Raw genomic sequence first — 15,564 nt, forward strand, 5'->3', positions numbered from 1 at the left:
AAACTGAAATTTACAAAAGCGGATACACATTACAGGCATGGGCTCCCTTTTTGGGGGCAGGTAAAATAATTTCTCAAGGGAATCATAACTTCTATAATTTGGGGGATGTGGACTTTAAGAAAACAAATTTTTAGGGTGCCTGGGTGCCTCAGTGGGTTAAGCCGCTGCCTTCGGTTCAGGTCATGATCTCAGGGTCCTGGGATCAAGTCCCGCATCGGGCTCTCTGCTCAGCAGGGAACCTGCTTCCCCCTCTCTCTCTCTCTGCCTGCCTCTCCATCTACTTGTGATTTCTCTCTGTCAAATAAATAAATAAAATCTTTAAAAAAAAAGAAAACAAATTTTTATACCACAAAAGTAAAATTGATTATAAAAATATTTATTTAGAATGAGGAAAGAAATTATAGCCAATGACAAACTTAAAAGGCGAATACCATCACATCCAGAAAAACAAAGCACGCTTTTACTAGTTTACTTCCTAACACACCTTTATAATCCATTTCTCCTGTGTAGTTTGGCTGCATACTTTTTGATTGCCTCTTTATAAACAATGATTTTGTAATATAATCTTTAAAGATATTTCCTCATCTAGATTTTTTCTATTGCTAGTTTTTAAAAGTTTTTCTTAGCTTCAAAGCTCAATATTGGTAACTATTGATAAGTTTCCAGACTGATATCCAACCTAGTGAACTCCCAGTTTTCTGTTGTATAAGAGATATAGGTTACTAGCCATTGTAAATTTCCTTTTTTAGTATCTTGGAATGGACAGTTGATAGGCGATTGACAGTTGATAAGCAATTGGGAGATGATAGGCAAAATCTCTTTGTCAACTGGGACATTCCTAAGTATGTCACAGTTAATAACATTATGAATTTTCTATTTTCTTCATTTATTGCAGCATTTTGTATCAAATAGACAAGAGATTAATAAATGTATAGATAGATATGTTGGGGCAGGGCCATTTTGGATCAAGAGAAGAACGTGAGGAAACCGAGGACTTAAAATGAATATGACTTGGCCAGAAATTTAAGAGAGGGGAGAACGACCAGGGCTCTAGGTATTAAACAGCTTTTAAAAAGCAGAGAACTAGGAGTGTGACTGACTGAGGTAGAAGACAGACTAACTGGATTGGCTGGATAGCTGTAGGTAAGCCAGAGCAGATCTTGAGGGCCTTTTAGGTTACGTTCAGAATTTTGGACTGAGAAGTTACTGAAGGATTGAAGGAGAATAACATGAACGTTTACTCAGGCTGTAGGAAGAATGGTTTGAAGTAAGCCTGAAGCAGCAAGAGGGTGAACTGTGTAAGGTTAAATAAAAAGCTATTGGAAATTGGGTAGGGAAAAAAGATTGTGTTTTGTTGGCTGAGAAAAGAGGTAGAGCTAAGATAAAAACAAAGCCTTTATTTGGGGCCTAAGACTTGCAATGCAGAAAACATGGATTTCGGCTGCAGCTCAAATAGCGGCTCCCTGTCCCCAAGAACCAATAACAAGGGTTTTTGAAGACAAAAGAGAATTCTTGGACACGTAATTCAAACGGAGTTTTGATTGGTGCTGTTGGCAGAAAAATAATCTCGACTGACTACAATTGGTTGCTAAGGCTACCACCGAGTAAAAGCTTCTGCAGCAGGTTGCAGGTGTTTCTGTGAGTTTGGGCCCAGTTCAAAAGTTCATGGGTCCTCTGGTGAGGATGTCAGAAGGCCCATCTCCTTAATGGCCTCCCAGCTCCATTGGAAACCCCTTGATAAGTGATCTCATTTTATTTCACCTGAAACAGGTTTAACTGAGATAGAAATCAATGAAGTGTGTTTAACAGAGTAAGAGATAGCACTTGGCCATGGGTTAGCATGAGTCAGTGAAGGAGAGAAAATGATTTTTTAAAAGGCCCTTGATATTGCTGCATAACCTATGGGATGGATAAAAGCACCACATACCGAGACAGAGAACCCTGGGAATGAAGAAAATAGGGAAGGGTGATACCCTGAGTCCATTTTTTGGATATTATCAATTGTTTTGTGCTCACAGAATACTTATATAGGAATGTTGAAAAGAAAAATAGTTTATAGCCCAGAAAACAAATCTTATTTTCAGACTGATTCTAAGATCTTCAGTCAATGACAGCGGCCACGGGGTCAAGAGGTGAACGGAACTGAAAGGGTAAGATGTCATTGCTATGTAACACCAGCTATCATTTCCACACTTCTAGGTTCTTCTTGTGGATGAGAAGGATCAACCAATCCCCAATAAAGCTGTAAGCGTCAATGTGGATGTGACTGCGTACCATTCCATCCTTACCACAGATGAGCACGGTCTGGTGAACATTTCCATTGATACCACCAACTTCATATCTTCTTCCTTTACAATTAGGGTAAGTGGGAAGGGGCATCCAGGACTACAGAGAGATTGCTGAGGTCACATGATTTAAGGATATATGGGGAGCATGTAAATTCTAGGGAGAAAAGAAATGGCAGTAAAGAGTAAAATAGAAATTAAGCAATTCAGAGACCTAAATTATAAGAAATCACTATTTGTCAAAAAACTTTGGCTTTAGAGAGACTCTGTTTGTGGAATGGTCTAGCTTCAGAAAACACATATTAGATCATCTTGATTGATCTTTGACTCCTTGATTCTTGATTCCCTTGTAAAATTCTATATTTTTACAATTTTATTACAGATTAGATTTTGTTTGGTTTCTTTGGTGTACTGCCATTTTTTGCTTTCTGTAAAAAATTTAAATATCTTTATGTAGTTTATAGGCATAAGGGTATTAAGGAAAATAACTGATCTTGATTGTGAGTGAATATGATCTACCAAAATGGTATAGAACAACCTTATATAAATTTACGGAAAAGGCACTCACAGATTATGCTTTATTTGGGAAAGCAGATTATGACGGAACCAAATAAGCACGGTTCACATAAAATCTTCAGTAAACGACTCTTCAGAGTGACGAATGTATACATAATGTACATTAACCAATAGCCTTTCTAAGACCTTTATTCTTTCCACCAGGTCACTTACAAACAAAGTAACCGCTGTTTTGATAACTGGTGGCTTGAAGAAGTTCATACAGAAGCACAGCACACTGTAAAGCATATTTTCTCCGCAAGCAATAGTTATGTTCACCTTGAACTTTTCACTGGTACCATGGCCTGTGGACAAATCCAGGATATACGGGCACACTACATCCTGAATGGACAGATCCTGAAGGATGAAAAAGAATTAACCTTCTACTATTTGGTAAGAGTGGAAACCACTGTAGCTCTTCCTAAATGTGTAAACGCCAAAATGATTGAATTCCTATCTAAGTAATGCTTTTGTAAGATATCAGAATAAACCCTTTTTTGAAGAAAAGCTGCTTCCTAATAAAATTCTTAATGCTTTAATTGCTTATTTATGTTCTGGTCTCTACAGAAACATTTAGTTTTTATGAGTTCCAATGGAAAACTATTGAATGAGAGGAAAAATCAGAAACTTAATCAAGAGGAAGTAAAAGTTATAAACTTTGAGACACTTGTTTGGATTAGTTGGTGGTTAAGCACCCAAGTTGCAATTGGTCTCAGCTCAGGTCTTGATCTCAGGTTTTCAAGTTCATGCCTCATGCTGGGCTTGCATTGCACAAAGAGCCTACTTTCTTTTTTCTTTTTTTTTTTCAGTGTTCCAAGATTCATTGTTTATGCACCACATTCAGATTTTTAGGATCCTACTTCAAAAAAAAAATACTTCTGGAAAATACTCAATTTTGACAATAATTGGGGAAGTGGGAAAAAGAACAATAAAGCAGTAACATTTTACACACATAAAGCTTCTAAATAGACTACAAAGTTCATGACTAGTGCCATCGCAGGGGGAAAAGGGCATTGACAGGCATATTATAAATTGGGATGATGCTTCTGAGAGCGATAAACCTATTTGTATCCCAAGACATAAAATAAGATCTAAAGTTGGTAGTTATTCAAATAAGTCATTTTAAGAAAAAAAGTTAATGTATGGGAAATTCTATATAGGAACATTAACTATAAATAATATTTTTTAAAATTCTGTGAAAAAGTAAAAAAAAAAGACAATAAGAATCTTAGTTTTATTTCTTCCTAGTTCTGTGATCCTGGGCAATTTATATAATCCTTATTTGTACAGACAAATGTCAATCATCTTCCCTGAATACTAGGGATGAAATTTAAATCTATTTCATGGGAATATTGTGCACACTAAATAAAATCCGAAAACCAAATTATTTTGTTCAATGCCTGGCACATAGAAATTATCATATATTTAGTTTTTTAACAATACAGAATACCAACATTTATTTTATATCTGCCTTTACTGTATATTACTTTGTGTATTTCTAAAATATTTGTTGAAAGGACATGTAAACTCGAAGTACTGATATTCAAGATAAATAGCAAACATTAAGTAAAGTACTAAAACATTACAAATGTTATTTATGGTGTTACCGTTATTCATGGTGTATAACTATACATATAGAAAAATGCTGAAAGAGAACTTGAGTATTTGAAACTTCAGGGTTGGAGTTGTGAAATAATTTACTTCTCTCTTTTGAATACACTTATGTAAGTTTAATATGTGTGTGCCCTTTAGAATGATAATGGATATATTTCTCTACTCAGATCAAAGCAAGAGGAAGCATCTCTCAATCGGGAACCCACGTGTTATCCATTGAACAAGGAGACAGTAAGTACTTCCAGGGTTTCCGGGGTTTTTTTCTCGCATATACTCAATCCTGAACATTGTAGCAAGATGGAGTTATTTTCACATCTTATATTTTACATGTACATTTTATGGAGATTATGGTGACCAACCTTCTTCCATCAACCAAAGATGAAGAAGTTAATATAAAAAGATAGTGTACTAGGTTCATTTTAGTCCGTTTAGTATTTTCTTCATTTTATAGCATTTCTATATTTTAAATTTTATTCCTAAAGTAAAATATACTCATTTTATAAGTAAATGTCTCAAAACACATAAAATAATTTGAAAGCACAGAAAATCACCAAAGAAAAATCTTACTGTGTAGGTCTTTGTATTCATTTCCTATTGTTACTGTATTAGATTGCCACCCACTCTCTGGCTTAAAACCACGCAAATTTATCAGCTTACGTCTTTGGTCAGATATCTCCCTAGGCTAATATCAGGGTGTCGGTAGGATTGCATGCCTTCTGGAGCTCTAAGGAATTAATTATCTGTTTCCTTGCCCAAGGACCTCTTGCTTCCCTTGGTTTCTGTCTCCAATGCCAGAAGTACATCATCTTCAAACTCTCTCTTGCTTTTCTGCCCCCTCTTTAAAGGTCTCTGTGATGACATTGGGCTCACTTCGTTAACCCAGGATCATCTTCGCATCTCAAGGTCCTTAAATTATTCACATTTGCCAAGTCCCTTTTGCTAATAACATAGCACATAGATGTTTTTGAGATTATGCTGTCTTTTGGAGACATTAGTCTACATATCCAAACTGCCCTCTGGCCCCAAAGAGTCGCATCCAACCCGTATACAAAATCCATTCATCCAATTCCACCAACCCTAAAAGACTCAATCTCTTATAGCATTCACTCAAGTCCAAAAGTCTCATATAAGTTTCATCAGCTCAAAAGGCCCAAAGAACATCATCTCAATTATCTAAATTAGGTACTGGTGAGGCCTTGGGTATAATCCTTCCCAGGATGACAAAGAAATTTTGAAAGGAGCTGGGAAAATAACATTAGGTTTCAAGATACTGCTTTTTCTGCATCTTACCGGTATCTGCACAACATCTTCATTTATGCTTGGTTCAAAACCTTTTCAGGGGTATCTGGGTGGCTCAGTGGGTAAGCTCCCACCTTCAGCTCAGGTCATGATCTCAGGGTCCTAGGATTGAGGCCCATACAGGGCTCTCTGCTCAGCAGGGAGCCTGCTTTCCCCTCTCTTTCTGCCTGCCTCTCTGCTTACTCTCTCTCTCCCTGTTTCAAATAAATAAATAAAATCTTAAAAAAAAAAAAAACATGATTTTTTTTCAAATTTCCCTATGAATGTCTACTTTGGACTATGGGAGATTCATAAAATAAATATGTTATTTAGTTTCTAAATATTGAGATTTTTTTCAGAATTTTTCTTATTGATTTCTCATTTAATGCCATTATGATCATTTCTTTTAAATTTACTGAGACGTGGGGAGCCTGGGTTGCTCAGTCAGTTAAGTTTCTGATACTTGATTTCAGGTCAAGTCATGATCTCATGGTCATGAGATCAAGCCCCATGTCAGCTCTGCACTCAGTGCAAAGTCTGTTTAGGATTCTCTCCCCCAATTCCCCTGTTCAGGCATGCTCTAAACAAACAAGCAAATAAATAAATAAATAAATAAATAAATAAATAAATAAATGCCGTCCTTTAAAAATTAAAAAAGATAAATTTACTGAGACACATTTTATGGCCCCAAATATGATCTCCCTTGGTAAATGTTAACATTTCTATTCTTTTGCTCAGAAGTAGAGTGTGTTCTAAATGTCATTTAAGTCAAGTTGGTTCAGAGCATTTCTATATCTTAGACCATACTTTCCTTCTGGATTTTCTTGAATCATCTCCATCTCTTGATGAAAGAAAAATTAACTTTCTAAAAAGGGTCTGTTACAAAAAGATGAGTACATTTGGTCTATTTATTGGTTACATGTCCCGAGTCTAAATCTCATAAGTAGCTTCCCTTTTTTCTATTCATTTGAATAATGACAAGCTATCATTTTACTAAGAGAAAATAAAAATAAAATAAAAACTTTTTATTGACAGAGCATATTTAGAGAGATCAAAAACCTCATTTACCCAAAATGGGTCAGAATATCCAGGATAAATTGAAGAATACATGTTACAAAGGTTAAAAAGTGTTTGTCTTTTGTCTTTGAACTCCCATTTATTCTACTAGTCCTTGGCACACACTGGGTATGAACTAAATATTTTTAAACTAATTCATTAATGAAGGCTGGATATCTCTTTGTTTATAATTTGTGATAGCTAAACTTCATTTGAGGTTTATATATTTGAACTATCCTTGATGAAAACTGAATTGGAAGGTAATATATTTTCCTATTTTCATAGAGTTCAATATTAAGACTTTTGGATAAAAATATTCATAAAATATGGCCCATGCTCTCAAGATGCTACGTTACTTATGAGCTCCTTGTATGGTTTTAGTACTATCGTTTAGTACTATCGTTTCAAATTATTTTATTGAAGTATAATTAACACAATGTTATATTAGTTTCAGGTGTACAATATATTGAGATGACAATTCTATACATTACTCAGTGCTCACCTTGAGAAATATAGTCACCACCTATCACCATGCAATGTTATTACAGTATTATTGACTGTATTCCCTGCCTGGTACTACTCAGCCATAAAGGAAAAAAGCATGAGATCATGGCACGTGGGACAACATGGGTGGACCTAAGTCAGAAGTTTCAAATTTATTTTGACCCTGTGGTTTCTGCGTATTTTCACCACAAACTGTCCTCAAATTTTCTATAGATAGAGTACAGCTACAATTTTTAAAGCATTTTATGCTACACAGAATTTAGGACATTTATGAAAAAATTAAGTGGGTATGTCCTATAAGCACTATGTCCACACACAAAAAGAAACCACCGAGATAAATACAGGGACCTCTCTGATAAAAATCAGAGACACAGCTGGTTTTGTATGGTACTATTTGTACTTGTATCTCTGCAGTATTGAGAACGGCCTGAAGGTAAACCCTGGGCTGCATTCTTTGAATTATCCTCATGCCTATGACAGGAATTGTGTTGATCTGGATCATAAATAGAGATAATTAAATGTCTAGACGTTCTTCTCTCTTGACTTCTTTATTAAACAATCTTTTTATTTTTTAAATTTTAAAACAAAATTGTGCATTAAATGTTTTTCTCTACTTAAGCAAAGGAAATGAACAATTTATCCTACATCCTTAAGAAAAACTGTTATTGGTGCAGCATGTCAGCATACGTGCACAATGGTACACATGCACGTCTTCTCTTACTTTAGTGTGCTCCAAATGTGAGTAAGTTAAATAATTGGAGAGCCTCCTCTTCCTCAAGTTGAGAACTCTTCCCTCTTCCTAACCAATTATCCTGGACTTTCTTTATTCTCCAGGGAAAGGGGTATTTTCCTTCTCGTTTCAAGTGGACTCAGACATTGCTCCTGCCGCCCAGTTGCTGGTTTATGCCATTTTACCCAATGGAGAAATTATTGCCGATACTGAGAAACTCGAGATTGAAAACTGTTTTGCCAATAAGGTGGGTCTTTTGTGCAAGCAGTTTTTTATTCACCTCCCTTTTTGAAGTATGGAAAAGAAGGAAATTGTGTCTGCTTTTAAAACTACTGTGTAGGGTTCCTAAAACATCCTCTGATGGACCTCCAAAGGCCAACAGTGATGTCATACCGTGCCTGAGAGGGTTAGTGAAGACATCCAAAGCAGGTGGTCATAAACACAATGTTGTAAAAATTTCTTGTTTTATCTTGAAATGCATGTGGAATCCAAAATACGTTCTCTTATAAAGCTTATTTTTGCAGTGTTTTGTGCCCTAAATTTTCAATTAGAAATGATGCTTCCCAAGGATGTGTCAATTTACCCCACCATACCCCCACCAAGTACACATTCATGTACTATCACAGAAGCCAGTAACTCACTGTGAGTTAAATTCTGATATTACAGAACAGAGGTGTATGTATGTGGTCCATGTTGAGAAAAATAGCCTGGGCTCTCTAAAAAGGACCACAGCAGTAAAATCAAACATATTTTCAAATGGGATCTTATATTTCCAAAGAATACACTGTTGTAATAAGAAGCCCACTGAAATATAAATAAGATTTATCCCAAGAGAATTTCATGCTGTAACTGTAACATTAACAATCAGATAACATTCACTGACTTCACATATATTTTTTATAGTATACCTAGATGGGCGCCTGGGTGGAAGCAAGCCCCGCATCGGGCTCTCTGCTCAGCAGAGAGCCTGCTTCCCCATCTTTCTCTGCCTACCTCTCTCCCTACTTGTGATTTCTCTCTGTGTCAAATAAATAACTAAATCTTTTTTTTAAAGCAAAAAAAAAAAAAAAATATATATATATATATATATATATATATATATAGAAAAACTCTTTAACATGAGGTTTTTGGAGATTGAAACTGCATTATAGCAACTGAACATTTCTGCAAGGAAAACTGTATTAGAGTAACCTTTTTAAATATTTAATGATCCACATAAACAATGATCCAAAAAAATACTCAATGGATATTGATTTACTATTCATCCATCTTAGTAAAGAATGCTATTAAATCTGGACAGGTGTCCAAGAGCATAGTTTCTGTTCTGTTTGAATGTTCTGTGTGTTAGATGGGAACCTGGGAGACATTCCTGTCTTGAACTTCCATGCCCTCCCGGCTAATCGTGGGTAGTTAGTGTGTTAAACCATTTTCCATTCTAAATTCATATCCCTCTTTCTAAATTTAAAAATAACAGATTTATATGGACATTGGGGAAGCTGTGTGCTATGGTGAGTGCTGTGAAGTGTGTAAACATGGCGATTCACTGACCTGTACAGTGCGGCTAATACATTATATGTTAATGTATTAACATATATATTAATGCGGCTAATACATTATCTGTTAATAAAAATTATAAAATTTTTTTAAAATAACAGATTTAGTATACATGTTAAATACAAGATAAGGGTTTAAATTGCCTGTACTTCTTGACCAGATATGATTATTTGTTAAGGATAACATTGATTAATATGAGTAAACAAAGACTCTCAAAGTATGTCTTCAAATTCTCTTTTGTTCTCATATCAATAAAACATTTTACACTTTCTAGCACAGCCACTTCTTGATTAACAGTATTTTCAGTTGATCATAATCCCCAATAATTCATGTGTTCATTTGAAATAGGCACTCACAAACATATTTTAAGAAACTTAAATTTTCTAAAAATAAAAACAAACATGCTTAAAGCAGAATTTTTCATAAGCAGTTTTCATAATTTATTGAACTCTAGAGATGAATATTACTTCTTTGTTTTGAAGATTCATTTATGTATTTTGAGAGAGAAAGAGAGCGGCACGACTGAAGGGAGGGTAAAGGGAGAGAATCTTTAAACAGACTCCCTGCTGAGCACAGGGGTCACTCTCATGACCTGTGAAATCATGATCTGAGCTGACACCAAGCATCAGATGCTTAACTGACTGAGCCACCTAGGAGCCCCTAGAGATGAATATTCTTTCACTTCGACAGTAAATCAATTAATATTTTTCATATAGGTCTCATGATACATGAATCCAACTGTTACATTAACTCAGATCTCACAGCAGGATTATCATAGTTGAATTCACCAATCCAAGTCAAATATTATTTAACTAAACATACTGACGTTTCATTCCAATCCAAATCAACTTGCAATTCAAGAACCTAGGAAGTTACCTGACGCTACTTCAGTATCTAAAGCCTAAATGATTTGATTTTATATAGGTCAACTACAGCAAGGTATGTAACTTCCTTAGCATGCGTGTTCTTATTCCCATTCAGGTTTCTGTTTCAGTGTGACCAAAACCAATTTACATTTCACCAGATATACAAGGAGCAGGAAACCTGAGTCAACTGGAACCACGTTTCCAGTTTATTCCAGAGAGAGTTAACCAGTAGTCCCAAAATGTAAGAACCACTTGAACCTGGCCTAAAATGGATGAAGAGAAGCTGAGTGTAGAAAGAAAGAGTCCTAGCCTGGGGTAGAAGAGAGTGTTTGAGGTTGCAATACTTTGAAAATTTGCTGCCATAATCATATCCTCTTTACAGGTGAATTTGAGCTTCTCCTCAGTCCAGAGCCTGCCAGCCTCACACAACAATCTGGAGGTCACAGCCAGTCCTCACTCCCTCTGTGCCCTCCGTGCAGTAGACAAGAGTGTTCTGCTGATGAAGCCTGAAGCTGAGCTCTCCCCTCAGTCGGTGAGTCCCCTTTCAGTCTCTCATGTCAGAAAATGCACACGTGAGAGGACCAATTTGAGAAAATGGAGGTTGTGACTGAGAAGACATGCTCTTCTGAGTGTCAGGCACAGTGTACTAAGTTATGTATGAGATGAAATTAAATTCATTTCCACAGAAGACATTGCACAGACAGCTTCATGTGTCTCACCTTGCTTCATGCTCCGTTATAATATGTTCTCAGTGAGGGAGCAACATGGTTCCCCTCCGCATTCCCTGCCTAGCCCAGTACCTCATGTATAAAAGATGCTCAACACATCATCCATGAATGAGTACAAGAAGAATAATTCTTGAAGGTGGGTATTATTAACTTCATTTTAAGAATGAAGAAAACATAACACAGATACATCAAGCCCCTACAGAAAGAGCAGGCCAAAAATATAACTGGAGGGTGGAATTGGAGTCAGATTTCTCGTTCGGTGCCACCTTCAATGCACCATATTTCAAGACAGTCTGTGAAATGCCTGAGTTTTAAGCTTTCCTTAAAATCTAAGCCCTTACTCACTGGTTTGAAGTATGGACAAAAATGTTCTCATTCCAACTTGTCTTTCAGAGCTGCCTCTTATACCAAAGCACTTTCCAAAACGCCCTGTAGTTTACTTTCATCATCCCTTTACTCATTTAACAAATGTTCACTGCACCTTTTTTTTTTTTTTTGATTTATTTATATATTTGACAGACAGAGATCACAAGTAGGCAGAGAGGCAGGAAGAGAGAGAGAGAGAGAGAGGAGGAAACAGTCTCCCTGTAGAGCAGAGAGCCTGACATGGGGTTCTATCCCAGGACCCTGGAATCATGACCTAAGCTGAAGGCAGAGGCTTTAACCCGCTAAGCCACCCAGGCATCTTGACTAGATGCCACTACATCTTGACTAGAGACTGGAGCCTCCTCTGGGAACAGGAGTTCTATTGGTGAATAATCAGATGTGGTTCTTTGACCATCTTGGACTTACAGCCTTGTGAAGTATTAGAATAAACAAACAAGCAACAGAAACATATAAACATGGAATCGTTCCAAATTATGCTGAATATAATGAAAAGAACAAAAACTGATGACATAAAGAAAAAAGGAGTTGGACATTTTTTGAAATCGTGATTAGGAGTGTCTTCTTAGATGGTCGGAGAATGAAGGGGTAAGGGCAGGTATGTCAAAGAATGAGAGCAGCATCCCCGTATGTCTTGGGTTCAGGCTAAGACTGGAGCGCTCTAAAAGGAAAAGGTAATGACCTAATATGTAGTGGGTAGGGAAAAGGATGGTAGAGGCCATAAGCAAAATGGAAAGTAAGGAAAATTGTGACTAGCTCTGTTAGACTGGAATGGAATTTGGAGTTGACAGCAGATGCGGAGTTGACAGCAGATGCTATGGTAAATCTCAAGAGTTTGTTTGTTTTTAAGATTTTATTTATTTATTTAAAAGAGAGAGAGAGAGAGAGAGAGCTCACAAGCATGGTAGAAGAGGCAGAGGAAGAATCACACTCCCCGCTGAGCAGAGAGCCCAATGTAGGACTCGATCCCAGCACCCTGGGATCATGACCTGAGCCCAGGGCAGATGCTTAATCAACTGAGCCATCCAGGAGCCCCAAAGCTCAAGTATTTTAAACAGCAGAATGACCATTCAGATTCATCAGTTAGGGAGCTGCTGTTTGCTGCTGAGAGGATGAGAGCAAGAAAGAAAGATGAAAATGGTTAGTAGATTATTGTAGTAGCGTACATAAGAGATTAATGTAGCCAGATGAGGAGGTCCACACAGAGGCCAGTGTTTGCTTAATGGCCCCGGGTGCTATGTGACCCAGCAGGTGGCCCCACACTAGGCTCTGAGCAAAAAACTAACTGCAGCTGATTTCCAGGATGACTGTGCACCTATTTTTCCCTCAAGCTAAAGCTGGTCCTAACACAGTAGACTAAAACAAACAAACACAACACTTGGTAAGAGTTAAAAACAACTTAATCATTTTATAAAGTGGAAAAAGGAACAAGGGGAACCTGGGTGGCTCAGTGGGTTAAGCCTCGAGGCCGAGGCTTAACCCACTTAAGCCTCAGCTCAGGTCATGATCTCAGGGTCCTGGGATGGAACCCCACCATCAGGCTCTCTGATCAGCGGAAAGTCTGATTCCCATGCCCCCCCCCCACTCCACCTGCCTCTCTCCCTACTTGTGATCTCTCTCTGTCAAATAAATAAATCAAATCTCTTTAAAAAAGGAACGAATCAAGAATTTACAGTGTGATGGCATTATGAGTGCTTTTGTTCTTTCATCACACTTCTCCATACTGTTCGCATTTTCTGCTTCCTGTCTTCCTTAAGACTTATTTACTTGTCTAGGAAAGAAAAAGTGCATGTGCAAGTAGGGGAGGAGAGCAGAGGGAAAGGGAGAATCTCAAGCAGACTAATGAACCTGACAGGATCATGACCTGAGCAACCCAGGAGCCCCTTGGTTTCCTTTTGAAAGAATGCATTTGGGCTGGGAAACAGGAAACTTGAGTTTTATTCTTACTCAACGAAAATGGAATCTGAGACTTGGATCAATTAATTTGATTTTTGTATGTATTAACTTCTCTTGTATAACAGGAGGATTCGGAAACAAAACTTTCATGGTCTTCCCATGATTGTGTTCCTTTTAATAGTATTGGCATGGGAGTATTAAAGAAACACCATGATCTTTAAATCCCAGACTGAATATTTTCACACAAAAAATAAAATTAAGGACAACATCATCAGAAAGGATGAATACCCAACTTTTGTAGCAACATGGACAGGACTGGAAGAGATTATGCTGAGTGAAATCAGTCAAGCAGAGAGAGTCAATTATCATATGGTTTCCCTTATTTGTGGAGCATAACAAATAGCATGGAGGACATGGGGAGGTAGAGAGGAGAAGGGAGTTGGGGGAAATTGGAAGGGGAGGTGAATCATGAGAGACTATGGACTCTAAAAAACAATCTGAGGGGTTTGAAGTGGTGAGGGGGTGGAAGGTTGGGGTACCAGGTGGTGGGCATTATAGAGGGCATGATTGCATGGAGCACTGGGTGTGGTGAAAAAATAATGAACACTGTTATGCTGAAAATAAATTTTAAAATAAATTAAATTAAATTAAATTAAATTAAGAAACAAAACAAGAGTTTTTCCCTTTGTTGTCTTGATTTTTCAGGTCTATAATTTGCTGCCAGTAAAGAGTGTCTTTAGCCCTGAATATGGCTACCCCCTGAATGAAGATGGTGAGCCCTGTATCAATGCAGAGGACATCATGCTGCATGGAATCATGTACACACCAAGGCGGATCCTGGATGACGATGACATTTACAGTGTTTTTGAGGTAATTCATCTTCCCAAATATATAACCAAAATCGAGTTTTAAGTCTTTGTTAAAATGGAGAACAAGCGACTTCTCAGCTCTAGAATCTGATCCTGTGTCCCATAAAGCAAAACGAAGATGAACAGAGAAATGCTGAGCCCTCGGAGGCATGGAGGACTTGTAGACATGTAGATGTTCAATCACCAATTTATCTGGCCCTTTAAAGAGCAAGAGGTATAACTTTAGGAACCCCAGCCTTAACCAAGTTAATCCCAAAGCTATTTATTACTGTCATATCCCCCTCTCAGCCTCTGCCAGAGATTCTAGTAAGTGAGAATAACCTAACATTTTCCGTCATGCCTCTGACACATTGGAAAGGGGAGTGAGTACATTATGGACAGCCATTTTAGCAGCCTTTGGCACAATAAATACGTATTGAATGAATAAATGACTGAAAACGAAAAGTCTGATACTTTCATCATCTTCAGGGCAGCAGAACTTCAGGAAAACTTGAAAGCAGCCTTTCAGGAAGAAAAGATTGACAAAACTAGGGTAATCATGCTCACTTTCTGGGTCTGTTAGATAAACTGCTTCTCTTAGAGATTAACTTTAAGGAGGCAGTGTTATGTAAGGAGAGTACATCCAGCTTGTGAGATTAAATCTTATCACCACCAAGAGGACTAACAACTCTCTTTAAACTTGAAGGAAAAACAGGTCATTCTTCTGCAGCCAGGCAGACAGCAATTTGAATCTCCTTGTTCTGGAGCCTCCAGAATCATACTCCATTGGTGGCAGCAATAGAGGACTTTTTAGGTCTACTAGAAGATTGTTTCATCTTTTATCGCCCTCGACCCGCAAGGACAACAAGAAGCCCCAGTTCAGATGTATCATCTCTCTTTTTATTTCCACAATCTACATACTTATATATGTTTACATGACCAATCAGCGAGCAGGGTACAGGAGGGAGCGAATCAGGCTGTGCACCTAAACGAACAACTTCGCTAGCAACCAATGCTGTTTACATCCTCTTTGGGCATTCCGCTTAGTCTCATGAGGCAACCCTAACCTGGCAACTAGCCAGGCGCCATCTTTTAATGGCGGAGGCCGCCCTAGCCAGGGGCCTGCCTCTGACATCTCCCCCTTTTTTCTTTTATGGCAGGGATCGTGCCTGTCTTAGGTTGTCAGTGGTGGGGAATATCCTTACCCATCATCAGACGGCAGATATCAATGATCTGCGTCCTGTCTTAGGTTGGTTTATTTCCCCC

The 15,564-nt window shown here is 37.7% G+C and overlaps 1 protein-coding gene across 1 annotated transcript in view; it reads left to right on the top strand.

Annotated features, from left to right (window-relative positions):
- LOC132020273 (pregnancy zone protein-like) overlaps positions 1 to 15,564 on the top strand; it is a 46,716-nt gene that overhangs the window by 11,970 nt on the left and 19,182 nt on the right. The window contains exons 6-11 of the mRNA XM_059404466.1: positions 2,200 to 2,361; positions 3,006 to 3,233; positions 4,622 to 4,685; positions 8,127 to 8,269; positions 10,825 to 10,974; positions 14,156 to 14,320. Of these exons, the coding sequence (XP_059260449.1) occupies positions 2,200 to 2,361; positions 3,006 to 3,233; positions 4,622 to 4,685; positions 8,127 to 8,269; positions 10,825 to 10,974; positions 14,156 to 14,320 (912 nt within the window). The remainder of the gene's footprint in view (positions 1 to 2,199; positions 2,362 to 3,005; positions 3,234 to 4,621; positions 4,686 to 8,126; positions 8,270 to 10,824; positions 10,975 to 14,155; positions 14,321 to 15,564) is intronic.

Source organism: Mustela nigripes, chromosome 6 (assembly GCF_022355385.1).
Source record: "Mustela nigripes isolate SB6536 chromosome 6, MUSNIG.SB6536, whole genome shotgun sequence".
Lineage (NCBI taxonomy): Eukaryota > Metazoa > Chordata > Mammalia > Carnivora > Mustelidae > Mustela > Mustela nigripes.